The sequence below is a fragment of the Physeter macrocephalus genome, chromosome 21 (assembly GCF_002837175.3).
Source record: "Physeter macrocephalus isolate SW-GA chromosome 21, ASM283717v5, whole genome shotgun sequence".
In the NCBI taxonomy this organism is placed as follows: Eukaryota; Metazoa; Chordata; class Mammalia; order Artiodactyla; family Physeteridae; genus Physeter; species Physeter macrocephalus.
Genome location: NC_041234.1, coordinates 105,363,571 through 105,375,908, shown reverse-complemented (window position 1 = coordinate 105,375,908; position 12,338 = coordinate 105,363,571). Strand labels below are relative to the sequence as shown.

Genomic DNA, 12,338 nt, shown 5'->3' with positions numbered 1-12,338 from the left:
ACACACAGTTAAGAAAACAGAAATAAAGTAATAACATCCCTCCCAGCTGGCTCTGCTCACGGCTGTGGGTCTTTTCTTTCTTTCTTTCTCTCCACGAACTTCTTCACTGCTTGGGTGGCCCGTGGAGGGATTCTGGCGACTCAGCATCATTGGTTTAGCTCCCTCTTAGGCTAACTTTTCCTTCCTGTGGGGAGCTCTCCTTTGAGGGACTTAGTGCTTCTCTCGTCTGTAAAAGCTGGGCAGGAAGAAGAGGGCCTCAGTCAGACCTGAACCCCCTAATTCCAAGCCTGAGGCCTGACTCTGACCCATGGAACCACCTTTCCTGAGGGAAGCTGTGAATTTCCTGTAATGACTGGTTCCCTACCCAGGCGTTAGGACTACATTTTGAGAAATTCTGAGTTTGGTATCATCCGTGGTCTCCATAATTAGCTGTCAGATTCTGCTGGCATGAGGAAGTACAATTCAGATGCTTTCAAAGGCTACTTCATGTGGACTTGATTTGATTGCTTCATTTACCTTCCTGATAACATGATGAGTAGAACAGAGAGACTTCCCCTGAACCATCTTAGGTTTTTCACTCACAAGGAAGAAAAGGTTCTCCAAACATTTAAAATCAAACTGCAGGGATTTCCCTGGTGGTCCAGTGGGTAAGACTCTGCACTCGCAATGCAGGGGGCCCGGGTTTGATCCCTGGTCGGGGAACTAGATCCCTCGTGCGTGCTGCAACTAAGAGAGTCCGCATGCCGCAACTAAGAAGACCGCATGCCGCAACTAAGACCTGGCACAGCCTAAATAAGTAAACATTTTTTAAAAAGTCAGACTGCAGGGGTGATTTCCAAAATGTCTTCCAGTTTTTTCACAAATTTTGAGTGAACTGTGTGACACAAACTCACTTTTCTACTGCCAGCATTGTACCTTTTCTGTCTTGTGCAAAGGTCATTGCTTGCAGTGAATCGAAGAGCACCGGAAATATTCTGTTTGAAACCTGGCCCTGCCTCTGTTGTCCCCAACTTTTCTCTCTCATCTAGTAAATCCCCAATTGGCATGTTTTTCATAACGTGTCATTTTTCATGCCTGGCTCTTTAAGGTGAGTATTGATTCCCGTGAGGCTTTCGAAGACATCTGGATAACATTCAAAAGTTTTTGCCTATGACATTTAGGTTTTAAACCACTGCCACATGGCTTGTTGGGATTTTTTAGTTTGGGAGGTATTGGAGGTATATGACTTGGGTTATGGTCCTGTCTTCATTGCTGACCTGCTATGTGACCTTGGGAACATCACTTTACTCCCTGAATCTCAGAGGTTTTCTCATCAATGTTATGGGGGTAATAATATTTGCATGCCTGGTCTATCTCAGAGGGCTTTTGGGAAGAACAAGCCCTTTGTAAGAAGACTGAAGTCTTAAAACAAATGCAAGAGATTCTAAAAGGAGACAGTTTAACTGGGATTATCAGGTAGTCCTGAAAACTTGACCCTTCCTTCTCAGATCAAGAGGTTTGTTGTCAGGTCACAAAATTGCACTGTGTGTTACCGTTACTTTAACCCCTGTTTGTTGGATTCAAGCAGCCCTGAAGATCAAATTCTACGGAAAAATGGTGTGAATGGATATATTGCCTCAGTTTTGAGAATCCACAGTAATATTAGCATAGGGATGAGGAAACTTAGCAGGCTTAAACTTTTTTTCAGTATTAATGACACTATGAATGTGTTAAAGTAATCAGTAATATTACAAGTTCTATTTGCAGCAAAATTAAAGTGAGAAAGAGAGAACTTCTCCCTGGATTTCAGAATCATGGCTGCTTCAGTTGTGAAGACAACTGTTCCTAGAAAGATAACCTGTTGTTATTCTCATTTTAGAGTCAAGAACTAAATCATATCTGTGAAAATATACAAAAGGACAATAGGCAGATCCATCCTTCATTCTTTGATGTGTCTGTTTAACTGTCCTAGGGTTTCCCATCCTTGAGTGGTGTAGGGGCGTCTGATAAACCCCAGATGATTTAGAAGCACACAGAACCCTGCTTTATATTTTCATCTTATCTGGCTGCTTGCACGGGATTAAATGACCTTTTTGCCATAGGAGCGGTTATGCCGAGGAAGGTGAACTTTCCCTTCCATCTGTGGGGGAAATGTTGTTCCTCCACATGCAGACTATCAGCCGAGGGACTGGCATTGTTTCCGGTTGTCAGGATACCGTTGGCCTTTTTCCTCTGAAGAAGAGTCAATTCATTGCCTAGTATCAAACAGAAAACAAGAAAAGTAAATACAGCATGATATTTCCCTACAATGGTAAATTAGAAATGGTATGAGTGTGTGTGAGTATGACTGTGAAATTTAAATCTGGGGTAGATCTGGCTGCAAGCTCAAGTTTGAACACTTTTTTTTCAGAAGTGAATTTGAGCTCCTGTAGTTACATCCAGGAAATACGAGCCATTACCAAGGCTGGGAATTGAGGGTAAGGCCAAAAAAAAGGTCTGGAAATGTAATTGTAATTGGGGAGGCCAAACGACAGAGGTTAAGCCCTGGGAAATGGAAAGGCAAATCGGTGTCTGAGAATTCCTGGGCCTGTGGCAGGTCTCTTGCTGGACTCTGGCCATCACCGAACACTGCTTAGCTCTTATACCCTCCACGTGGACCTGTTTTAAGGGAGGCTGAAGGAGGACTGAGCTGGGGCCAAGATTGTGAGGTTAAAGGAGACCCTCTGAGAGCATATGGCCCCTTCAAACTTACGAATCATGTGAAACCTTGATAATCTGGCGTTCCCAATGCTGGCATCGTGGTAAACCTGGCAATGAACTCACAACCGAAACAAAACTGGATTAGGGTCATGAGGGCAAAAATTTTGCCCTCATCACTATATCACCAGTAATTAGAGCAAAGTGACTGTTCTACAAACGTTGGTAATAAAACATTAATTTATGTTTATTACAAACAAACCAACCAACCTGGCTTTGATGGCCTTTAAAAGAAATAGCCTTAAGGTTCACAGGATAATGTGAATACCTACAACGTGCCAGAAGCTTTACCTATTTTATCTCTAGTCTCTCAAAGACCTTCCAAGGTTATATTTTCCCTAGCATATAGAGAAGCTGAAAGAATATTATAGTGGACACTAGTATCCTGACTACTTATATTCTACAGTTAGCATTGTACTATACCTGTATTATCACATGGATCTATCTATTCATCCACTTATCGACCGAGGTTAAGCTTTTAATCCTCATTTTGTAAGTGAAGTCTCAGCCAGGTAAGGCGGCTTGTCCAAGGTCCCCCAGCTAGTAAGTAATAGAGCTAAAATTTGGACTTGGGACTATCGAACTCTGCAACCTATGCCCATTCCACCACGCCGAGCGGACTCTTGTGATCACTGTGTTGCAACATAAGTTAAAGCAAGTCAACTGGAGAGTGGGTTGAAATCGACTGAGAGGTTGAAGTTAGTAGTGCTAAAACCAGAGGAACATCCCAGGAAGGGCTAATTTAGCCTTTGACCCCAGAATTATAATTTGTAAAAAGCAGACTAAAGCAGGAGGGCATGCATCTATGCATTCTATATCATATGTTAAAGAGGAAGGGACAAATCATTACAGGGGATTCCTGTTGTTGTTTTGAAGAAAGCAAGTTTCATGATGTGTAGTAGGCCCAGTACAGACTCAGCTCACTGTCTCACCATTTCTGTAGATCCGTAACATAGGACAAAAATTGAATATGATATAACAGAGCATCAAGAATAGATTAGATTAGATTTCACATACTTTGTTTACTAAGGCAGGGAAATATGTAATACATTTCAGAAAGATTTCCATAGATAGGATTGACACAGGTTTTCAACAGGGAAAAATTAATAATAAACACTCCCAAAAGTTTGTTACCATAATTTCCAAACAAGAGAATAATTTGTTAGACCCCCATACACTAAGATTTAGGTAAACATGGTCTCTTACCTTAAGTAGTTTACAATCTTAAAGAGTCAACGTCAAAGCCTCAGTTATTTAAAAATTTTAATGACTCAATTACAGAAGTCTCTGACTTAGATTTCTGGAGGTAAACTACAACAGAAGTATGTCTGTTTATATCTCCACGCTTGCACTATTGCTTACAACAAGCATTACTGTGCTGCTCGTTAGGAGAAAAATTAGATTTTAAATGTTGTACACAGTATTTTGTTTTTGTCTTGTTTTCTTTTGAATTTTATTTTATTTATTTTTATACAGCAGGTTCTTATTAGTTATCTATTTTATACATATCAGTGTATACATGTCAATCCCAATCTCCCAATTCATCACACCACCCCCACCCCCACCCCCCTGCCACTTTGCCCCCTTGGTGTCCATACGTTTGTTCTCTACATCTGTACACAGCACTTTGATTAAGAAGCGCACTGATGAATCAACAAATATTCCTTGAGAATCTCCTGTGGAGCCATTTCTGGGGTCTGTGTTGTGAGGGACGCCTTCAGCCATTCATTCAATAAATATGTATTGGGGCCCTACTATACATTCTAGGCACTCCTCCAGATTCTGGGTACAGAAGTATAAGAACCCTTCCCTCAAGGAGTTCACAGTCATAGAAATACAGACTGTCAGAGGTAGGAGGAACCTTAGAGAGCATGTAGTCCGCCATCCTCAATTTACAGTTAAGGAGGCTGCGGTTCGGAGATGTCAAGCTACTGATTCAGGGTCACAACGCTCAGAGTGGCAGAACAAGAACCAGAAACCCGCTCTTTTGACTGCCGGTCCTCGGCTCTTTCGATTATTCCAATCTATTTGGGAAGACAGCGTACTCCCACATGAAACAACTTCAGAACAATACCAGACAAAAAGCTGCTAACAAACCATATGACATTAACCATAAGTTTAACAGCAGTTAGGGAACGACTGGAGACATCCAGCAGAGCTTAAATCTTCTGAGTAATGACATACAATTTATTTATGGCAGGGGAGACTTGCTGTATTTCTGACATGTTATAAGAATGAATGAGATGAAGGCATTCCAAGGAAGCAGTACTTCCCTCTGGATCTTATCATCTTGCTTTGTTTTGGTATGTTTGCTATGTTTTGGTACACAGGCTAGCATCTCTTTCATTTACAACAGAAAACATGACATAAATTAGGGGGGAAATAATGGAGAAAATAAAACACGAAGGTAGTGGAGTTCAACCTCCAGTCGTAATTTACACCAAGTTCTACTGAGATGCAAAATCTCATGCAACCCATATTTACTGACTTCTGAGTATTGCTGGAATAAGAGCGAGCCACAGAAGAAGAGTGTCCCTGCGGGATGCTTTTTGTAGGAGAAATCTTTTAGTTAGACATTTATCCTCAAATGGGCTACCTATTATTGGAAAGTTTTTATGCCTGGTGATTTTAATAGGAACTCTCTATCATTAGGGAATGCAGGAATTTATTTTTGTAAAGAAAAGCATTTCAGGGCCTTATTTAAAAACATTTACTCAGTGAGTACCATGGGCCAAAGCACCGTGCACATACTTAGCATAACGCTTCTCAAACAGTCTGTAGTGAAGGATCAATTTACTTGATATTATTTTTATTTTCTGATATTAATATGAACTCCTGCGCATCTAAAGCTCACAAGTCATGGTAGAGACAAAAAAGTAAACATACATTTGCTACCCAGTGTGGCAAATGTAGTGGTCACCCCAGGTGTCGTACGACAAGTGCCTCTCAAAAACACAGTTCCTAATGGACAGACTTTACGATAACTATAGAGTTAGGGGTAGGGGTGGGGATGGCCTTTTCATATGAGATGCTACTGTTGAAATTCCCCAAGACTTAGGACTGTGGGTGAGGCTTGGCAAGTGGGATAGACGAGGCCGCTGAAAGTATGAGTTGCTGTCTGTGGTGGTGGCCGGCTGTTGACTTCCTCCCATGTGTTGCTGGGAATCCAGGGAGCTGTGGGGATGGGAAAGGACCTTGAGGGAAGCAAACATGTGAGAGGTCAATGGTTAGAGACCAACTATTGACCTCTTGGGGACCCAGGTTCCAGAGCATAAAGACCCAGAAAGAACTTAGTAAACTTACTTATAGATTCTACACACCATACAGCAAAATAAATATATTACATTACCTGATCCACTGTGTTTTGGGGGATACAGTAATTCAAAGCAAAACAAAGTATTCGTGAATTGCCGTGAGCCACATAAAGCTGTGCCTCAGGCGTCACCAGCCTTTAGATTTAAAGCTACCATCTTCTCAGTCACCAAACTACAAACCCCTTACATTTTAATAGAAAACCAACTCTCCTATGCAGTAGAGACTAAATGTTAGATATGCATATAGTATATCTGCCCAGTCAAAGAAAAAAAGAACGAAACTCAATGGACTAGGGGTATGAAGAAATATGTTAGGAATCTAGATCGATATTCCTTACACAAACGAAGACAGAATAGAATAACTTTTTATTTGCAGCAATCAACATGATGCCACAAATAAAAATCTCAATGGTTTTTTTTTTTCAAAGTCTTGAACTCTAACTTACAAGAAAACCTCAGTACATTTTGTGGATTTAGAGAGGGCAAAGCATAGTCCCGGTCTGGGGAGAGTCTATCCATCCACAGCTCATAATGCAGGCATCTCAGCCGGGCCTATTAATTTTCCATACACATAGGGCCAAATTCTACCTGGGATTATTATGCAATTTTCAAAATGGCTGTAAGTCTTTCAACTTAACAAAGTTCCCATTTACATTGCACTGGCCTGCTGGCTCGGATGAATGAATGAACACTCTTTCCCAAAGGACCATAATTCATTCTCTGATCATAGCTTATACATTTGGGAGACTTGGGATCAGTGTGCCTGGCGCCTCCCCTCCCCTCTGTCCCACAAAGGAGTCATACACTGCAAGAGAAGGAGACAAAGTGGCTGTGTGCCAGAGTGCAGAGGTGTGGCTAGGGAGGTGTTGGCTGTCTACAACTGTCTACATGGTGTGATTTCAGGTGTACCTAAAAAAGGCCTCATTGCCCCTCGGTTTAAACACTCCCTTCCCACTGGCAAATGCCTGGAATTCCACAGTTTTTAGAGCCCTGTTCCTTCGGTTTAAAGCTTTGATCCCTGTTTCAATACCCCTACCCCTGGGTGAGCAGCCCCATTGTGTCCTATCAACCGTATACCCTGTAAGCGGATGAGTTTTAAAATTTCTTCCCAGAAAGCAGGTTTTGAGGGTGGTGTGAAGGGGAGGAGATACTGTGTACCTCAGGGGGCTGGGGAGGGGAGAGCATCACCTGTGGCGGCAAAGGGAACCGGGCCCAAGACAAACCGTGTGTGCGTGTGTGGCCGTGTGCAGGGCTATGTATGAGCCCCTCCCATGGCGGCAGCTGTTGAACACCCTTTCTTAACCCTCTCCCAGAAACCTTGATTTATGCTGCTTTTGGAGCCATGGAACCAGACTCTCCTCCCAGATACAGCAAGATAATAGCTGCTGGCTACAGCTGGGAATTCTCGAATTCTTTCAAACTGGAGACTAGGAACGAAAGGTGAAGAAAAGTTCTTCTGGGCCTGCTGTGCTAGGTAGCCTTCGTCTGAGGCCCAAAGAGGAAAATGGGGCCCAGTGGTGTTATCTAAATGCTTCCAACTGGGCCTGAAAGCACAGAGCCATGAATTGTAGAAAGTGAACACCGGCTCAATCAGCACATCCTTTTGTGTTGCTAGACTGATTGTTTCTCTTTGTCTCTTCTAGTTGAAGAATAAGGATGAGTCATTGGCCTAACTTCCCTTACTCATATTAGAATAATATTCTAAAATGCAACCACTCCTTAAGCCTAGAAAGTTATATTAACTCCTACCTTAGGTCGGCTTAAAACCCTCATGTAGCTGCTTGGAGGCGGCACAGAAGCTTTAAGGCCAAAGAAATATTTGCCAAAACCTCAGGGTCAGTTTGCTTACGACCTAAGTCCAAACCCTTGTCTTTCACATACCACTGCACAAGTTTTGCTATATCCTCGTATTCTCAATACTGTTTAATATTTTTTTAAGCCAGCTCACATTTTTACTGAAGTGAATTTATCACAGTACTGTCTACCTAGCTTTGTCCTAATGAAGTCATGGGTTGGATGCACTACTGTGTATATACATACATTTCTGATCCACATTACAACAAATATTTATTTTAAAAAAAGCCAAAAACTTCACTGACCCACGTAACCACCAGGGATTCCCTTTGGGAAGCACCGCTCTGGCTCATACAAAGTGTATTAGATATAAAAGTATATATTAAAAATAAGAAGTCGTAGCCCCTCTTTTCAAGGTTCTCAGTACCCAGTAGTTGAAAACAACTGTTGCCTTTGTAGTTAGTTGCATGAGCTCTGGAAGATCATGAATTTATGGGAGGTCATGTCTTCCTCTGCGAGGTCATGAAATTCAATCAATGCTTGCCTTCCAATCTGCCCTTTGGTCACAGGGCTCCACAGGTGGAACATATCAAACTCACCAGCCAAATTATGACTCTTAATTGGTGTTTCTTTTAAAGTGGATATGTCATTTGTCAAATGTTCAATGCAGGCGCAGGCCTAGCCCCAGGCAAAATTATGAAGTAGGAGAAGAATGCCAGATACGTAGGCTGCACTCAGATGTTTGTTGAAAAAAAAGAATGAATGAGCCCTCCGTCCTTGAATCTCTCTCTCTCCCAACCCCCAGATCCACTAGGTGCCTTTTGAATTCTATCTCCGAAATATCTCCAGTAGTTTTTTCCCCTTTCCAAGTCTCCTCTGACAGAGGAGTTTATCATTTCTTGTCTGGATTATTTTCACAGCCTCTTAACTTGCTTCCAAACCTCTTCCTTCTCCAAGCCATTCTCCACAATGTTGCTGGAGAGGTCTTTTCATAGGGCACATAAGGTCATGTCACCTGTCTGCTTAGAGTTTTCCTTAAGTGGTTCCCCAGGCTCCTTTGCATGGTTTGGGGACTCTGCATCATCTGACCCTTGCTTACCTCTGCTGCTGTAGCTCTTCTAACTCCCCAGCCTGAAACCATTACTTGCACCTCCCACCATCCCACTGGGCCATGCCAGGCTCTCTCCTGTCAGAATCTTTGTTCCTCCTGCTTCTTTTCCCTTGGCCCCCTTCCCCCATCTTCTTTTCTCACCTCAACTCCTACTGGTCTTTCAGGCCTGAGTTTAGGGCATCACCTCCTCTGGGAAGGTTTCTGTGACTTGCCTTCTCACCCCCTTAGAACTCTGCATTTGCCTCTATGTTAGCACTTACCACATGCTGTGTTAACATTTTTCTGTTTAGTTGTCTTTCCCACAAGACCTGTAGCTCTTTGAGGTCGGGTACCACAGGTTAATCTTTGTATCCCACTGTCTGTTTGTATCTCACAGTGTCTGGCACGTAGCAGCGATTCAAATATTTGTTACTGAATGAATGAATGAATGAGCTCCTCGGCCACCTATCTTTCCTTTGCCTCTCTTCTCAGTCCCCAAGTCCTGGCACACGACTTCCTCCCGCCCCTGGCCTGCCTGGCGCTCGTTGGAGAATTCTTCCTCCCGCCCCTGGCCTGGCTGGCACTCGTTGGAGAATTCCTGGGGTGGCGGCTCTCCTTTTTCTTTCCTTTACCTAAACCTGCTTTTACCTAGATCGGAGACAACACGATCAGATGATAAACTAATTCACACTGAGGTGTTAAATCATTTCATTATACAAACACTTACCGAGCTCCTGCTATGTGCCAGACATTGTGCTTAGGTGTGTGTGGGAGTCACCAGAAAGAACCTGGGAGTTAAAGATCCCTGCTTAGGAGCATATGGGTAATGACCAAATACATTCCTCTTCCGAGAGGTATCTGATTTTCAAAGAACTGGATTTCAAATGATGAAATTTAAACAGGAGAGGTAGGGATTTGGGTCTTGGAGACCTCTCAAGCAGGCTAGCTCTGGCTCAATGAATTTGCTGTGTGAAACGGTTTTCTGATGAGTTAGGCTGACTTTAAGCCCCAGGTTATCTTGTTGTCACCAGTTATGCTTTGCCTCGTGAAAGGTCACCAGAGGCTACCTTACAGGAGACAGATTTCATCCTGGGATCAGGTGCCTTCTCTGACTTTGCGTGGTTCTATTAAATTAAATCTAGTAAGCCCCACGAGCTGCCAGACTTTTTAGGTACAGTATTCAAAGATGAGGCAGGCTGTGAACCTCCTGCCCCTCTCTGCCAGCGGTCCCCAGCTGCCCCTGACTGTGACTATTTGTGGGGTGGGTTTCCGAACCCGGCCAGAGCTGCGTCGGGAAAACGGTTCGAGGGAAGCTCCTCAGAGAACAGGAAGAGGAGGTGGATTTTGTGCGGAGGAGGAAGACCTCTTGTGAGGCTCTGGTGGCCAGAGACGAGCTGGACCGGGCTGGGAGGAGGGATACCTAAGCCAGGGACCCCCACGCACCCCCAAGGAAGGATGGAGAGGTTGCAAAAATCCTAAAGGGAAAAGCCCTCTCGGCTGTAGGCCAATGAGCGGCGGGAAGGAGGAGTGAGGCTGGGGAACTTCTCCCAGAGCCAGTCAGAGGGGACGGCTGCTGGGAAGCCAATCAGCGCGCCCGAGCCTGCAGCCCCTCTGCAGCAGTTATGCCAGAGCTCTCTGTGTAGAGCGGCGGCGAGCCGGCAGCTGGGCTGCGGGGCCAGGAGCCACCGCACGCGCTCCGCGTCCTCCTCTCGCGCCGCTCCTGCCCGGTCCCCGCGCCGCGGTGCCCCAGCAGTCCTCGCAGCCCCGCGCCCGCAGCCTCGGCGCGCGGCCGCCGCCGCCCCCCGGCCGCGCAGTTCGCCTCGCCCCGCCCCACCCGGTCCCTCCTCGCCCCGCCCCAACCCGGTCAACCCCGCCCCGCCCCGAGCCGCCGAGCCGTTCCCGCCCTCGCCCAGCGCCCAGGTAGCTGCGAGGAAACTTTTGCAGCGGCTGGGTAGCGGCACGTCTCCCGCTCCGTAGGGCCACTGCCAGGCTTGCTGAGTCCTGGGACCGCTCTCGCCCGCGCTGCCACTCTCCCGCTCTCTCCTCGCTCCCGGCGAAGCAGGATGGCAGGGCCCGTGCGCACCGCGTGCTTGGTGGTGGCGATGCTGCTCAGCTTGGACTGCCCGGGACAGGCACAGCCCCCGCCGCCACCGCCGGACGCCACCTGTCACCAGGTCCGCTCCTTCTTCCAGAGACTGCAGCCCGGACTCAAGTGGGTGCCTGAAACCCCGGTGCCAGGTGAGGAGTCGCCCCTCGCGCGTTCCCCGCGCCCGGCGGTGAGCCAAGGGGCGCATGGTGGAGGTAACCCGAGCGCGCTAGCCCCGCGGGGCCGCGATCGTGAGCCTAGCGGCCGGGCACCTGGGAGTGGTCGCCGTGCCCGGGCCCGGCCAGGTCTCCCGAGAAAGGGAAGGAGGGTATATGTGGGCCGTGTCCGCATCTCCCAAGCTCGCTGGGCTGTCAGCGAAGGTGCGACTGGGAGGAACCGCGAGCATGGCCTTTCTAGCGAGCGCCCATTTTTGGGGGGAGGGCGGGAAGGCTGGAGCTGGTTCTCCCCGCCTCGGCGAACTGGCGCCCCACATCCGAGCTGGTGCCTCTGGAATTTGCCACCCTCGCTCGCACGTACGTGCCACAATTTCAGCTTCAGCTGGACCGCGGCTCCGGCCATTCTTTCCCCAACCTGCCCTCACGCCCTCCTTTCCGCAGCCTGGGTTCCCGAGGCTCGCGGGCCCAAGTGCAGGCAAAGTTGAGGACAGATCTCCGAATCTGCAGTGGCAGGTAAAGACACACGGAGGGGAAACTTCTGAGTAGGTAGGAGGGTCCCCCAAATGAGGAGGACTGAGCCTTTTCCTTCAAAACAGCGTCTCTTCTCTAGGCTGGCAAAATCGTTTCCAAAACCGGGCTGCTGGCCCGGGGAGCAGGAGTCCAAAGATGATTTAACTCCTCCCCTTCTCAAACTCATCTGCCTTCTTGACAGGCTGGACCCTGAAGGGGAGATGATTTTAGGTGGAGGAAAGTTTCTGAACGCTTGCCTTTTGTTCTGCACAATCAGGTCGTGTTGTAAGGGCATATTTTAACCTTCCCTGAGCGCTGCCGCTGTCAACAGATGAATATTAATGGCCTTGTGTGATTGACTGTCCCACTGTTGGGAGTCCTAAAAGCCTGCCTTAGAATCCAATTAGGACAAGTTGCTACACTGGCAATGCAGGCAAGAAGAGTCGGCTTCAAACAGGTTTATTTATCAGAGGTGCGCTCCAAGAAACGGCTGGTTGTCTTCACAAACCGTAAGACGTTTGTGGCCTCCAGTGTCTCTTCGCCACCCAGGCATCCAGCGAGGCGCGCGTCCCGCGTTTCCGAGGGATCGGGGAGCAGCCCTCGCCAAAACTTGGCTCGTGGCACTCAACAAG

The 12,338-nt window shown here is 46.6% G+C and overlaps 1 protein-coding gene and 1 non-coding gene across 2 annotated transcripts in view; both read left to right on the top strand.

Annotated features, from left to right (window-relative positions):
• The first annotated feature begins 629 nt into the window (after positions 1-629).
• On the top strand, positions 630-702 carry TRNAA-CGC (transfer RNA alanine (anticodon CGC)). Its single transcript has one exon. It is a non-coding gene; the product is annotated as a tRNA-Ala (tRNA).
• Positions 703-10,777: 10,075 nt separating this feature from the next.
• Positions 10,778-12,338, top strand: part of GPC3 (glypican 3) — a 457,215-nt gene continuing 455,654 nt past the window's right edge. Inside the window, exon 1 of the mRNA XM_024128233.2 lies at positions 10,778-11,172. Within this exon, the coding sequence (XP_023984001.1) occupies positions 10,998-11,172 (175 nt within the window). The 5' untranslated portion in view covers positions 10,778-10,997. The remainder of the gene's footprint in view (positions 11,173-12,338) is intronic.